The sequence below is a fragment of the Apostichopus japonicus genome, chromosome 10, assembly GCF_037975245.1.
Source record: "Apostichopus japonicus isolate 1M-3 chromosome 10, ASM3797524v1, whole genome shotgun sequence".
NCBI lineage: Eukaryota > Metazoa > Echinodermata > Holothuroidea > Aspidochirotida > Stichopodidae > Apostichopus > Apostichopus japonicus.
Window position 1 is genome coordinate 16,162,567 of NC_092570.1, and position 15,334 is coordinate 16,177,900.

Here is a 15,334-nt window from a genome sequence, read left to right on the forward strand (position 1 = left end):
CTTGGACAGACTTCATATTTAGTTTGTAGAAGTACCACATTGAGTTAAAGAAGCCTATTGTTTTTGGTCGAGGCCAAAGGTCATGTGGGGTCACCAGGGGTCAAATTGTGAAAACCTTGTAGACACAATATTTCAAGAAGGGAATCATGGGCAGATCATATAGTTGGTATGAAGGTGTAAAACATTGAGTAAAAAAAGGAGCCTTTTGATTTTGGTGGAAGTCAAAGGTCGTATGGGGACTACAGGATAAATCGTGAAAACCTTGTAAACATGTACACCCTCACTATACATTACGTTATAAAATTCATGAAGAAAACTGCTCATGTTACATCATCATGTTACATCATCGACAATGCATTTTTGCATTCATTTTTCTTACTCCTGTCTGTTTTTCTCTAAATCAAGAGTTATTCTGAAGTGGACAATACAGAAACCAAGCAGGAAGGAACAGTGAATAGTAAAGTCTATAAACAATACTTCTTGGCCGGATCAAAAGTCTTCCCGTTCATTGTATTCATGGGTTTTAATTTATCTTGTCAGGTAAGGCATGCAGCAGTATAAAGGCTCTCTAGGTGTTGAACACATCCTTGTCATTGTTTAAGCTCATGAATATGCATATCGTCAGGATGAATCACTGCAGATTGTGTTGACCCATACATAGTTTCAGTTTGTTTGATGACATACAGCTCAGTGTATGGTCTGTTTGTCTCGTAGCTCCGCCTCGTTCCTCCAAGTAACATGCTTGAAATACCATCAATAAGTGAAAATTGTGACCGATGACTGCATGTGTTTGTATAGTCAGTTTCCCTTTAATAGATGGACTTCTTTTGAAGGAATAAGTTTGTGAAAATCTGTTCAAAATGAAACCTTTTCTTCTTGAAGAGAATAACAAAATATCTTGAAGATGTTGCCTCAGGGTGTGGCAAACCATTCTTCCCCAGCTGTCCACACCCCTCGCTAGAAAATATTTGTAGGGAAAATTTTCTTGTTTTGTAAAGGATATATGCGAAGCTTTTGGCCACCAAAATGCACTTTTTTTGGGAGATATACCCTTGCAATTAAGCCTAATTTTGATAACCAGATATAGTAAAGCAACGACAACTCCTCTCGGCATTTTGAAAGCTAGCTATCCCTTCCTTGACATCATGAAACATTACACTCGCTTCACTTGGAGCGGCTGGCCCACAATCGATTCTACAGATATCCCGGTGACCAGAATTGAAAGCTTTGGAAATAAAGAACAAAAAATAAATCAAATGAGGGACCGTTCTTGGACAGTGTTGTGAGTGACGGAAGCTCTTTCTTGTTTCGCAGGTGCTCTTTGTGATGTCTGATTGGTGGCTCTCGGAGTGGGCTTACACCGAAGAAACTTGCACCGCACAGTTTGATGACGACAGCTGTCTCTACAACTCTACAGTCGTAAGTTCAGTAACTCGATCCTATCGTCCTTGAAACTTTGTTTTAAACAAACCAAAAACAAACAAAAACATTTCTTGCTCCCTACTTTAAAAGGTTGCTAAGATGTTGCTCTTTTTAGTAAACTGAGCATGTTTGTGATATAACACAGTGAATGATAAGTGAAAAGCCACGATCCAAGTCTCGTGGAAAAAGAGGCCTTTGATAGTTCCGGGTTTCTCAAACTTTTGTCCGTTCACGGGGCCAAATCCGACCCTGAAATGATTTCAATCTGGCCCACGACAGAGACAAAAAAAATGGCTTAAAACCTAGCTCTAATCTGAATGTACTGTCCCTTTAAGTCCTAAGATATGTGTACCCCTACTGGCTCCCACTGCACATTGCACAGTTTATTTATATCAGGGGAGGTATTGATCATGTCTGTCCAGTTGCTTAGTCCAGTTGCTTAGTCCAGTTGCTGTCCAATGCCTTTCCTCTGGTTCTCTCATTGAGAATCCCTGCTGTGATACAATTCCACGGAAACTTTTTTTTCAATTAGCTGAAGTCCTTCGCGGGGAATAATTTATCCGGTACCTTAACGCAAAATACAATGCAAAATGTGTAAATTGCTATGCAAAATGTGTAAATTACTATACAAAATGTGTCAATTGCTATACAAAATGTGTCAATTTCTATACAAAATGTGTCAATTGCTATACAAAATGTGTCAATTGCTATACAAAATGTGTCAGTTGCTAAACAAAATGTGTCAATTGCTATATATATAAGTGCAAAGACCTATAGCAGTCTTTGTACACAGGGACCATGGTATTTTACAAGGGAAACCTTCAGAAAGTCCCATGCAAAAATTTGAGCACTACATTTTGCCTCCTCTGCTTCCGAGGGTCCGTAAAGGCATGTCATGGTCCAGTCTTGCGGTAGGATTACGACGACATGGATATACGAGTACCATGTTTTAAATAAGTACGAGTAAAAGGTACTCGGAGTATGAGTACTGAATTTTGGCACCGGTATCTAACCCGGATCCAAAACCCTGGCAAGTACAAGTACAGGCAAAAAAAAACCTCTGCCCGAATACGAATCAGAGTTCCCTTCCGTTTTTCCGTCTCTCTCACTCTCTCTCTTTTTTTCATCCATCCCCCCCCCCCAGTTGAGTGAGTTCACCTCCTTCAGCAGGGTGGAGAAGGTTGGACGGGCTTTCTTCTTTTACAACTTTGCCGTGTTGCTCTTCCTCCTCATCGTCTTTGCCTTCATACGTACCGTCTGGTTGTTCTTCATCTGTGTCAACGCCTCGAAAAACCTTCACAACCAAATGTTTGCAGCGATCATTAGGACCCCCATGCAGTTCTTTGACACCAATCCAATCGGTAAGTTGGTCATGATTATCATCATCATCATCGTCATCGTCATCGTCATCGTCATCGTCATCGTCATCATCACCATCATCATCATCATCATCGCTCTTCTCAGTAGGCCGTTAGGAACTTAAACCGACCGGTGTATTAATTGTTCGTCATTTGTCGCGGAACACAATTATGTATGAAATATGGGCACTGAGTAAGTGGCGTACCAGACGCAGCTCCGTGTGCGGCTGTACAGCTTCCCAGATTCAAATCGACCTATGGCATCGATGGCCCTTAAGAATCACCCGTTGACCCACACCGATAATTTCTTCTGTGGCCTTTTAATCAAGTTGCGGTAGTTTGCCCTCCGAAAATGTCCGAGGCTCCCGGGATAATTCGTGTCAGACAACATCTATCGGGCAGCTGCGGAATACACTTCATGATGATTGGCTCTCCAAGTTACAGTCTTAGATCTCACAGACTCTAGGTTTCATTGTGCGAATTACCTCATATTTTAATGAACATCAATGATAGGAAACTCAACTTTGCATTTTAAATGAATGGCAATTTGAAAATAATTGAATCACAATCATTCTTGTTTGTTCAAAAATATACCAATATAAAGTCCCGCACTTATTAGTGAGTCTTTATTCGTAAACCATCACACTCAGAAGATGTCCTGATTTTCTTTATCCATAGGTCGCATTCTGAACAGATTTTCAAAAGATATTGGCTTCTTGGATGAGCTCCTACCAATTACATTTGCAGATTTTAATGCTGTAAGTATCTTTATTGGAAACTGTAGCAGTGTGTGGGGTTGGGGAATCAGAAATGGCTGTTACTTCTCTGAGCAACTTTTTGTCGCCTAAAGTTGATTGCTTCGCAAAATTGCCGAAAATTTCCTGTACCCTCAGGTCAAAACCATATCCACGTAGCATTCTCTATTGCAAAGATATCATTTTTTTTTTAAATTTGGATTTTTTTTTTTTTTTTTTTTTTTTTTTTAAATAGGTCTGGCAGCATCAGAATGGATGATGCCATCAGGCGAAGTCAGCTGAAAAAGTCTCTGTTTTTTTCAGTAATAAGATTTTAATCATTCATCCGCAGAGGAAATAAATAAATAATATTCCGATAAAAAGGAACAGAATAAGAAGAATATGGACTGCCTAGGTCAAACTTTTAGAGCGCATTTTACCTGATGAGGGAAGGTTGTTAGTATAGAAGGTAAGCAGTGTATCTGGTCTTTTAATAGTAGAGTCTCGTTTTTTGTTTTATCCGTTCTTACACAGATCGCTGTACAGACTTGTGCAGTTCTCATAACTATTTGCATATTCAACCCACTGATTCTGATATTCACCATACCGCTTGGCATACTCTTCGTTTTCATACGTTCCTACTTTTTGGCGACGTCGAGGGACGTGAAGAGAATCGAGGGAGTCTGTAAGTGGCTAGCATCTCTCTTATTATATTCATCTTTAACGGACCTCTTTTTTTCTTTATTTTACTTCTCGAATGGAAAATGATTGGTACAATTGTCTTGGCTAGAAGAGAATTTGAAGCCAGGGACTCCAGGATGACAATTTCTGTGGGTCTACCAGATGAGCTATGCAGCCCCCAGTTGAGCTTGTGCTGAAGGTGATCAGCCACTAGGCGCAGAAACCTTAATTGTATGCGGTGTAACCAAGGTTTCGTTCGACCTGGAAAGCATTCATACGATCGGGAAAGCATTAATTAAATTACCCAGTTTGTTGTCAATCTTTCATACATTTACATGTACACGTACCTTGAACGAACAAAATTGCTTCCCTGCCATTTTGGAATGACCAACATGGAAGCGACAGGTTGTTTTTTTTAAACCGATGCCGATTTCCCGTCTTCCATTCAGGTCGCAGTCCGGTATTTTCCCATCTCTCCTCGACTCTCCAGGGCCTGACCACCGTGAGGGCATTCCACGCCCAGAGGAGGTTCGTGTCCAAGTTTGACATGTACCAGGACGTCCATACCGAATCCTGGTTTGCATTCCTGGCGACCACAAGATTGTTTGGCATTATGCTAGATTGGCTAGTAGCGGTCTTTATGATCATCGTATCCTTCGGATCTGTCGTCTCAAAAGATTGTAAGTTCCCTTTCAAGCTTTGGACCTTTTCTGGTGTCAAATTGATATATTAGAACGTTTTCATTTTACCACGCAGCTACCTTTTGGGGGGTTGGGGAGGGGGGAGGGTTGGGGGGCCCACCAAATGTAAATACCTCTGAGAAGCCACTCGATGTTTGCAGAGTAGGCTTATTTTGCATATGAAGTCTCTACGAAAAGGAAAAGGGACGAAAGGGACTCATTTTCAGTTCTAGTCGATCTTGCTTGTTTGCGTAGTTGGCTTTTTGTATTCCAAATCCCTCGTTAAATTTGCAAAACCTGTGTAATTTCTTACAAGAACACATAAACCACAGGCAATACTACTACTCACGGTAGTGGAAAACTCCAGGACGAATGTTGCTATGGAAACTGCATGGTATAGTAGCAGCATCTCCCTATTCTGGTAATTAGCATACCTCTGTCATCTACATTCAGACCTCATCAATTCTAAATGTTGTTTTTTAATCTCCATTCTCTCCGCGTTTTCTGTTCAAATTAGTTCTTGGCCTCGATGCAGTCGAGGTGGGCCTGTCTCTGACTTACGCCTTGAGTCTGATGGGGTCGTTTCAGTGGGGAGTTCGGCAGAGTGCGGAAGTTGAAAATTTAGTGAGTGATCACATGTTTTAATTCCATCAGTGTTGACTTTGGTCGGGCAAGCGAAGAAAAAATTATTCAAATTACAAGCAGTTTTTAAGTAGCTGAGGTCTCTTGGGCCTGGTGTACTTATCTTTTTTTTATGATGGAGCCCAACTGTCTTTCTCATGGAAACACTTTTTTTGGCATTCCATCAATTTCAATTAGACTTTATTTCTGAGAAACTGACCACAGATTACTAATTGATTAATATCGCAAGAGATGTTAGTTGACAACATGGGGGTGGGGGGTGGGTGGGGGGTAAGTTCCAAGATAGATGTCATGATAAATGGACTTGGTTATAAATTGAGTCATATTCCCCCAAGTTTAAATTTTTCTTGTAGTGTGTGTGTGTCCTTTACCCATAATTTTGCACCACATGTATTGTACGCATTTCTTTGTCGCAAGAGACTGTGCACTTCATCCTACAAATTCCTACTTTTATTCTTCTTTTTGTTCTATCTCCATTGCTGTCAAACCAAGGGAAATTGAGGTATAAGGGGTAAGTTGTCCCCTGTCCTTGTGGCCGCCCCCTCCCCTTCACTCCCTACCCAATCCCTTGACAATAAAACATTTGTCCTGTTGACCCGGTTTTATTTAACATAACAGATGACATCGACTGAGAGAGTTTTAGAATATACCAAGCTAGAACCGGAGGCAGCCATAGAGTCGGAGAAGAAGCCAGATCCTGATTGGCCTAAAGAAGGGGCGGTGGAGTTTGACGACGTCTCTCTGAAGTATGCAGAAAATGCACCGATAGTTTTGAAGGGAATTACCATGAAAATACTTCCCAGAGAAAAGGTAAAATAAAGATTAATTCAGAATTCTATTCCCCCCACCCCCACCACCCTGGCAAGATGGACTACAAGACAGATGCGTAGACAGACAAAAGAACTAGGCAAAAAAAAAATTGTAAAAGAGGAAATTGCTCTCAAACCAATTTTCCTCTGGCCCTTGTATCAATTAATTGTGAAGCCCTACTCTAAAAGTTAAAGCTCAATTTATTTCAGAGATCCTGGGTAAAAATGTTGATGGGCTGAAGTCACAGATTGCCATTTTGAGATGGACGATATGTTTATTTTGTTATTGTCATATGAGTAAACCTGATCACTTTTTTCGATTTTGAATTCTCCAGATTGGTATCGTCGGTAGGACCGGTGCAGGCAAGAGTTCCTTGACGGTCGCTCTCATGAGACTGGTGGAACCCATGGGTACCATCACAGTGGATGGGGTCGACCTCTCCACCCTTGGACTCCATGATGTCCGAAACAAAATTTCCTTTATACCTCAGGTAGGATTATTACTTCTCTTTTGGGGTAGTTTTGTGGATACTTTTATAACTCTTAATAACATTTTGTAACTTTTATTCATGATCCTTTTCTTTTTTTTTTTTCTTTTTTTTCGCCGGTCGATTTCTACCTGCTTCATCGTACTCCTCATTGTTACAGGTGTATTCCTAAAGAGGGAGGGTAAAAGGGTGCGTGATGGTGTTGGTGGGGGGTTGTGGGTGTTAAAAAAAGGGGGGGAAATGGTGAGGAAGGTACACATTGGAAGTAGAGAACATTTCTCGGTGAGAATTATAACTTGGTTATTTGACAGACAACAACCAGCTTCTTAACTAAGGATATTTATGTAACAAGTCAGCAGAGATTCACTTAATCCCTTCAACTTCGGCTTCTTGGTCCATTTTCATAAAAAGCCTTATTTCTCTTGAAATCTCTTCCCGTGTCGCTCTCTCTGGGTTGTATTGAAATTTGGGTGTGATACCTGGTTACAAGGTATGCAATACACTGTGTGGCTTCTTACTGCCATCCCCCACTCCTCTCACCGTCCCCCCCCAGCAAAAGAGGCTTTGTGGGGATCCCCTCCAACTAACTACTGGATAGTTCAGTTGGTAGAGCATGTTACTCTTTTCCCAGTTTGTTAATATTTCCCCAGTCAGTGTTCTAAATATTGTTAATAAAACTTCTTCTTTTTTGTTATCTCATTTTGTACAGGATCCGACTCTGTTTAGTGGAACCCTTAGGAAGAACCTGGATCCATTCTCTGAGCACGATGACGATTCCTTGTGGAACGCTATCAAAGAGGTAAATTTTGAAAGATTAATAGTTTGAATTCATATCCAAATTCCACTGTTAATTTGTTTGACCCTTTCATGTAGTGGTCTCCCCCCTCCTGCCCCCCCACCATTCCTGTCATTTTCATTCGCCTCGACAATGAGAATTTGACACAAAATGGCGCCAAATGCTTTGGCCCATAAATCTTTCTTATCCCCAGCCTTGACCAGAACCTCCGTCGATAAAATATGATCACATCGCTCAAGTGCCTTCAAATCTTTATCCCTTTTTTGGGCCTTTTTTTGTTTTTTTGCGTTATCTTCATATTTTTTTCTCCGTCTGTCACAGGTACAACTTCAATCTGTAGTCGAAGATTACTCTGAGAAATTGGAAATGAAAGTCTCGGAGGGAGGTTCCAACTTCAGCGTCGGCCAGAGGCAACTACTCTGCTTGGCCAGAGCAGTACTCAGGAAGAACAGAGTCCTTCTAGTGGACGAAGCGACGGCTAACGTAGATATAAGGTGAGATATTGCAGCAACAGCAGAAAGATGGTAGTCTGCTAGAAATTTTATTTGAAGGGTGTGAAGACTCGCGCAAAAAGAAACGTCTAATGCCGATAATTTGACCTAGTTTCGAATGAGGTGTAACAGAAGTGTTAAACACCACCATCGATCCCAGAAAATACACACACACACAGCTTGCTACCGTCGGTAATTAGACACTAGTGTACAGTCAGTGCATACAGCTGCGGTCAATACCCACAGCACAGTGTACAAACGATACAGTGATGGACATCTCAGGTCCAGCTAAAGATAACAATTAAGGTATCACATTTCATTACTGTCTGCATTTTGTAGAAACACAAACAAAACGTCACTTGCAAGCAACAGAAAGTTAACTTTTTCAGATGGCCGCACCCGATTTGGGGCAAATGCCTTTAAATTAGGAGTTATGTCAATAATATAAATAAAGGAGAAAAGCTATGAATGAATTCACACAAAAACAAACTGTTAGGAAATTCTTTCAAATTTTAAGATTATTTTAGTAGGCATGAAAAGTGAAAGAGACAACAAATGATGTCTTAAATTCTAGTAGGATATTTGGTCATTAAAGGACAACCCTGGAAGGATAAAAATTGTCAGACCCCGTATGAAACTTTTGAAAAGATTGATAGTAAAGAATGAATATTATCACAAGTCTTGATGGAACGATGAAATGATCTTCTAGAAGGAGATAGGAAAAGATGATATCACAATTTTCTGTTGCGCTATATCTCAACCATAATAAACGTAAACAACAGAATCACCCCAACATACCCTGGGGTGCTTTCATTACCAAGCGTGTGTCAAAGTGATACCCAATTAAATTCTACTCTGACCTGAATAGTTTGAGGGGGGGGGGGGGAAGGTTTCTTTCTTTGTACAATCTTGGAAAGATAACAGAATGAACAGCTTTGTGCTTGTAAATCTTCTCCCATAGTACTCAAGTGTTAAATGTCTTGTAGAAATAATTTGACTTTTTGAGCTGATAGCCGAAGGTAGGTGGTAAGCTAGGGAGACAAGAAGACATCACAATAAACTGTTTGAAATGAAATTATTCTCGCCTCTATACATTCTCTTTCGATACGATGGAAACAAACATATGGTAGTACATCACTGGTCTACTGTGATTTTAAATGTGGAATAATGTAGTTGAATACAGGCTTAACAAGTTATTTGTCAGACAGTTGAGTTTGGGGAGTAATTCTCTACTGATAATTAAGCTTCTTCTGTGCTGTTCGGTGATATTGAGATCTTTTTGAGGAAAAATTAGCAATTAATATGAGAATTCTAGCTACTTCGGAATTAGCATGAACTAAGGGCTGAATAGCTGAGTAGGTAGAATGCAGGGGGTTTTAACTGAGAGTTTCAGTCGTAAAAATCCTTTTCTAAGCAAAAGCCTTCTTTGCTCTTTTCAATTTTTTTTAATTTAATGATTTTTTTAAAATTTACTGTTCATATACTTAGTTTACTATATATATATATATATATAATATATGTACAGGGATGTGCTCACACCGGGCGGCTGCGCCCAGCAGTTCTGAATGCTGCCCAGCACAAACAGTATTTTAAACATTTCCGCCCGGCACTTTTTTGATGAAAATTGAACAAATTTTACCATAACCAAAATCTGAGAGAATACTTGGCACAGAATAGGAAAAATAGCACCACCTAAGCATACTTCAGGTGCAAAATTTGTCCAGTGGGGAGGGGGTACCCCACTCATGAGATCCCTCTCCCAGGGTGTGGATCACTCTACCGCACAATATGCCCGGCACTCAAATATTCCTGAGCACATCCCTGTATATATTATATATATACGTTTGGTTGATTGGGATCTATCTTAGCCCAGGGTGCTCTATGTCCCGTGGACGGAGTGAAGTATAGGTGAGAATTAGTTGAGACTAGTGGAACACTAGTAGTTGTTACTCAGAGTTTCTATATGTTTATATATGTATATATATATATTGAAGTTTGCAATCCTCTGCTCATACTCACCTGATGGTAAACACAAAAAGTTTGTTTTGTCTCTCATTAATCTTGTGACTTCTTTTGTTTACAGGACAGATAAACTCATCCAAGCCACTATCAAAAACAAATTCAGTGATTGTACTGTCTTAACAATAGCTCACCGTCTGAACACCATAATGGACTCCGACAAAGTCTTGGTGAGAATCCATTGTTTTCATCCTTTTGTTCTTTCGTCATTTGTGTAAGAAGTGGGTAAGGAAATGTGCGTAAGAAAGGGTCAGCTGAAACGTGACTTATCTACAATGTTTCTTGTGTTACACAGTATTCAGTCAGAGTTCGATAAACAACATTAGTTGAAAGAAACCAGCAGCTGAAATCTGATTTCAGTGCTATGTAACGTGCCTTTCTTGAGTTACACAGTACCTCAAGGAAGGAGTTAATGCAGTACCTCATATTCAGTGTATAAATGATGATGATAATAAAAAAATAGGTTCCATTAAAGCAACTGCCTGCATTTTGCCTTATTACAAGTAGATCTGGTATGAAAATTATTGTAATCATAGGCAGGGTGTTGGACCACTACACTAAAATCCAACACAGTAAATGGTATATCCCACGAGTCTGTAAGGTACGAGGTACGAAGTTGTCTGTGAGGAATGACGTATTATGTTGCAGGCATAAGTGTTTAACTTCTGCTCTATGATTCAACATGTTGATTGTGAACTAATGGAATGGGTAAGGCCAATCTTTTAGTTCAGCCTCTGAAACATAGGGAACAATACTAGCCTATTATGTATAGTTCACACGAGAACTATGTCTGTCTCGGAAGGTGGCAATGCGATGTAGTTTTGTTACTTTTTTCTTTTAATTGTACGTTATCAGGTTCTTGATGAAGGTAGAATCGTCGAATTCGACGAGCCGTACACCCTACTTCAAGACGAATCGGGAATGCTCTCAAGCATGGTGGCAGAAACGGGAAACCAGGAATCCACCAAGTTAACGGCGATAGCGAAGCAGAAATACTTTAACGTCAACATCGACGAAGATATCGATGAGCAGATCGATGGAGAGGAGACGGATCAAGGAGATGAAGGAGGAGATGAGGGAGGAGGTGATGGCGGGCTAAGGGAAGAGGACAGTGTCGAAGAAAGTGAAAACAATTCCGACACAAAAGAATAAGTGGATGAGGAAAACGCAAATATGTGAGAAATGCTGCCTCCCTTAAGTACAATACGGGAAGGGGGGGTGGGGGTGAACGAAGCACCAGAATGATGATAACGGCCTCCATTAAGAAACCAATATTCAATATTCAAAACCAATATTCTTTATCTTGCCTGCAGGTGCAAAATGACTTGTTGGCAACAAGTCTCAAATGCGGTAGCAGCAGTGATACTTGATTGTATCGATTCTCACCTACACAACCCTTTGCACCACCAATGGCTACAATTTTAGCCCTTTCTTGGGGGTGGGGGTGGAGGGGCTGACAATCATAGAAAGGCATTATCAGTTATTTTCTTTCTTATTTTCTTTTGTAATTTTATTAATTATTATGATTATTTTTTTATTGCTTGCTGAAAGCAAACAGTTATAGGGTAGTGATGGCACGTCTATCTAGGTAAAATAGAATCAAGATAAACGAAAACTGTTAGCAAACTTGCTTATCCACTAAAGAACCTTCATCCACTAAAGAATCGTTGTCAAGTAGAGGTTTAACATTTTGAGAGGCTACTTTATTATTATAGAAAAATATCTGCAAATCATATCATGTTGGAAATACTTGCATTTGTTGTAAAAAATTACATCCATTATTTCTTACCAAAGGCTTCTGTTCTGTGATTTAAACCTGAAAATGTTTAGGGGGAGGGGGGTGAGGGTTCATGCTTTCCTCTGTTCTCATTCCATAGGATTTTGTATTGTTTTGTGTCTTTTTTTATTTGTACGTCTCAATCCCGACTTCTTAAAAAAGTTTATCGAAAATATTCAAATTTTGGTGGCTGTTATTTTCTATATTTTTGAATGATGCATCAATAGAGGGATTTTCCCTTATAGATGTATTTCCTCATTTCTGTATTCCTTTCATACTTTTGTTACCCCTTGTGGAGAAGGGATTTATTGTACAAATAAGCATTTGAAAAGGGGAAAAAAAAAATTGATGTATAGTTTTGTAACCCTCCAGCCCTGAATTGGATCATTTTCCACAGCTTTTTATAATAACGGTAACTAATTTATGTATGTTCTTTAAAAGTATTAATACAGGATTGTGTATGGTACAGGTTTATTGATATATTTTGCTTTGTTAAAGAATTTGAGAAAGAATAGTATCATAATGAATTATATTATGATCACATGATTTTGTTTATCTTGTGTTCCTTTAAAGTGTTTGTTATAAGAACTCAGGCCATCACCATTACTTGTATTCATTGAAAGTGTTGGCAACTATACGGTGGATCCATGTTAATACCCTCCTCAAAAAAAAATTGTGCCCCTCCAAACAAACACCCTGCCCCTCCAAATTTGACAAGGTAGCTACGGGCACGATTAAACTACAAAGCTACTGTACTAGAAGCCTATTGAATACATGGAAACTTAAGGTTCCATCTACACAGTTCGTCAAACTGTTTGTTGCAACGTGAAACGTACATCCATCTACAGGGTCCTATTTTATAAAATTCAGATGATATAGTTTGGGAATCAACTTTACAGTGATACTCAGATTGAAGACCAAAGTTTGGCCTTAAGAGATTCACAATTTTAAGCCATTATGCAACAGCAAGTTGCATAGTTATTGTTCGTATTTTAGAGCATCAAAATAACAATATAGGAGCCGGTCACAACCGTATATACGGGGCCGGCCACTACCCTATATACAGGGGCGGAGAAGGGGCCGGCCACTACCCTATATACAGGGGCGGAGAAGGGGCCAGCCACTACCCTATATACAGGGGCGGAGAAGGGGCCAGCCACTACCCTATATACAGGGGCGGAGAAGGGGCCAGCCACTACCCTATATACAGGGGCGGAGAAGGGGCCAGCCACTACCCTATATACAGGGGCGGAGAAGGGGCCGGCCACTACCCTATATACAGGGGCGGAGAAGGGGCCGGCCACTACCCTATATACAGGGTGTAGAAGGTGCCGGCAACTATCCTTTATACAGGGGCGGAGTAGGAGCCGGCCACTACCTAATATTCAGGGGTGGAGAAGGGGCCGGCCACTACCCTATATACAGCAGCGGAGAAGGGGCCGGCCACTACCCTATATACAGGGCGTAGAAGGTGCCGGCAGCTATCCTTTATACAGGGGCGGAGTAGGAGCCGGCCACTACCTAATATTCAGGGGTGGATTAGGAGCAGACCACTACCCTATATTCGGGTACCAAGTAGGGGCCGGTCACTACCTTTAATAGAGGGGCGGGCTGGGGTATTAATCGCTACCTGCTCAGTGATCCAAACAGAGTCGCTGTGATTTAAAAAAAAGCTCCCGGCACCCCAATCTGGTGGCGCCTGTCGGCCCCTCCAACGGGGCAGCAACCACCATTATTTGTTCCTGGGGGGGTGGGAGGGAGGAGGGGGTTACGTAATATTTTCTGTCTCATGACCATGAACAATTTCCAAGGCATGCCACAATTGACTACATCCAGTTTCAAGATTTGATGATTTAAAGTATATAAGCTTGCATCATATTGAAATGGGGGTTAATTACAACCCCTCCCCTACCCTACCTCCTCTAGATCCGTGCCTGAAAATCTTTCCACCTGATGAACTGTTACGGTAAATGTTGACAACAAAATATTGTCTAAGTCGTACTTGTACTCACAGTGGCACCTTTTTTTCCTTTCTTTTTTTAACTAATATAATAATAAAAAAAAAAGTTCACTAAATCATCTGGTGTTTATATGGATGTAAAAACAGATATTATAAACAAAGAGCTCCTGTTACAAACCACTGGTATAATAATCATAAAGTATTTCGATTTCACTTTTCCTTTATAATATCGTATCTTATTCCACCAACCATGTGATCTTGGTTTCACCCCAGGTTGACCTTGGCAGATAACAATAGAATCACGTGACAATGACTCACCCTCCATCCGCGCAAGATGAGTTATACCGCTGACATTATTTAATGGTAGCCTATAGCTGTTGTCAACCCCAGATAACCATTGAACGCCAACAGACGCACGCACAACTGGTATAACAAGGTGACTTGGTTACGTGTTGCTATGACATTGTGCCTGTCAAAGTCGTCTTGACTTGACGGAATTACGTAGTATGTGAAGGGTCTTGAAAATGAAACAAAAGATCTTAGCTTCCGGGCAGAAAGAAAACTTCAAAGGAAGTGGACACTCAATGTATGGAAAACGAAAGATGACGAACACACAAATATATATTTGCATGAACTTAAACAAATATCCCTTAAGCAATTGAGTTTGATAAAGTCTGTATGATGATAACGGTGACACTAAAATCACGTAACAGCACAGTAATTCATTACCTTGAATAATTACCCAAGATTTAAATCAAATCTTGAAGGGGGAAAAAACTTCCAATTTTTCCAACTTCCTTTTTAAATGTGATCAACATGCCTACTTTTGAGAACAGTTTGCCACCCACAACATGTTGAAAAAATACTGGCAAATATTTGACTTACGCTCATTAATCTTCAAGTGGCAATATAAAAAAGCATCTTTTAGAAGGGTGTCATAAACTGATCAATTTTTAAATATTTCTTTATATTTATACATTTCTTTAAATTGCAAATACCAACACAAAAACGTATCAATTTGAAGACACCATCGCTTGGTTTACTTACTTACTTACAGCTTCATATACTTGAATAATAAAGTACGCGTAGCGGTGTAAGCAGCTGGCATGGAGAATGACTTGTCGGCTATTGGTCAGTGACGACAGCTTAGTAAATGTTAACGTACTCTAAAATATTTGCTAATAAATCCAAATGAATTGTTAGGTGACATTGGTCAAGTTCTGACCCTTGAGTAGCAGGGTCTGTTTGTTTGTTGTTCGTTTTTTGTCATTTTTTGTTTGTTCCAAGCCACCAAGTTGACTTGTCAAATGAATGACTACGCGTTGTTACTAGTATAGACTGTAATAGAAAGTATTCTCAATGAACAAGAACTTAACTACTAAAGTCACTTTAAAATTCACTTCATATAAATAGTATAGCCTATAGCCATTTGTTCCAATACCGAGTGGATCTAAATATAACCATGGCGTTTCAATAC

At 40.0% G+C, this 15,334-nt stretch overlaps 1 protein-coding gene across 1 annotated transcript in view; it reads left to right on the forward strand.

Moving 5' to 3' along the window:
- LOC139974644 (ATP-binding cassette sub-family C member 4-like) overlaps positions 1 to 12,443 on the forward strand; it is a 41,096-nt gene extending 28,653 nt beyond the window's left edge. Inside the window, exons 16-28 of the mRNA XM_071981871.1 lie at positions 406 to 540; positions 1,315 to 1,419; positions 2,567 to 2,783; positions 3,459 to 3,538; positions 4,049 to 4,199; positions 4,645 to 4,875; positions 5,393 to 5,499; positions 6,136 to 6,327; positions 6,662 to 6,817; positions 7,524 to 7,613; positions 7,932 to 8,104; positions 10,185 to 10,290; positions 10,976 to 12,443. Coding sequence (XP_071837972.1) covers positions 406 to 540; positions 1,315 to 1,419; positions 2,567 to 2,783; positions 3,459 to 3,538; positions 4,049 to 4,199; positions 4,645 to 4,875; positions 5,393 to 5,499; positions 6,136 to 6,327; positions 6,662 to 6,817; positions 7,524 to 7,613; positions 7,932 to 8,104; positions 10,185 to 10,290; positions 10,976 to 11,272 — 2,040 coding nt within the window. The 3' untranslated portion in view covers positions 11,273 to 12,443. The remainder of the gene's footprint in view (positions 1 to 405; positions 541 to 1,314; positions 1,420 to 2,566; positions 2,784 to 3,458; positions 3,539 to 4,048; positions 4,200 to 4,644; positions 4,876 to 5,392; positions 5,500 to 6,135; positions 6,328 to 6,661; positions 6,818 to 7,523; positions 7,614 to 7,931; positions 8,105 to 10,184; positions 10,291 to 10,975) is intronic.
- The last annotated feature ends 2,891 nt before the right edge of the window (positions 12,444 to 15,334 follow it).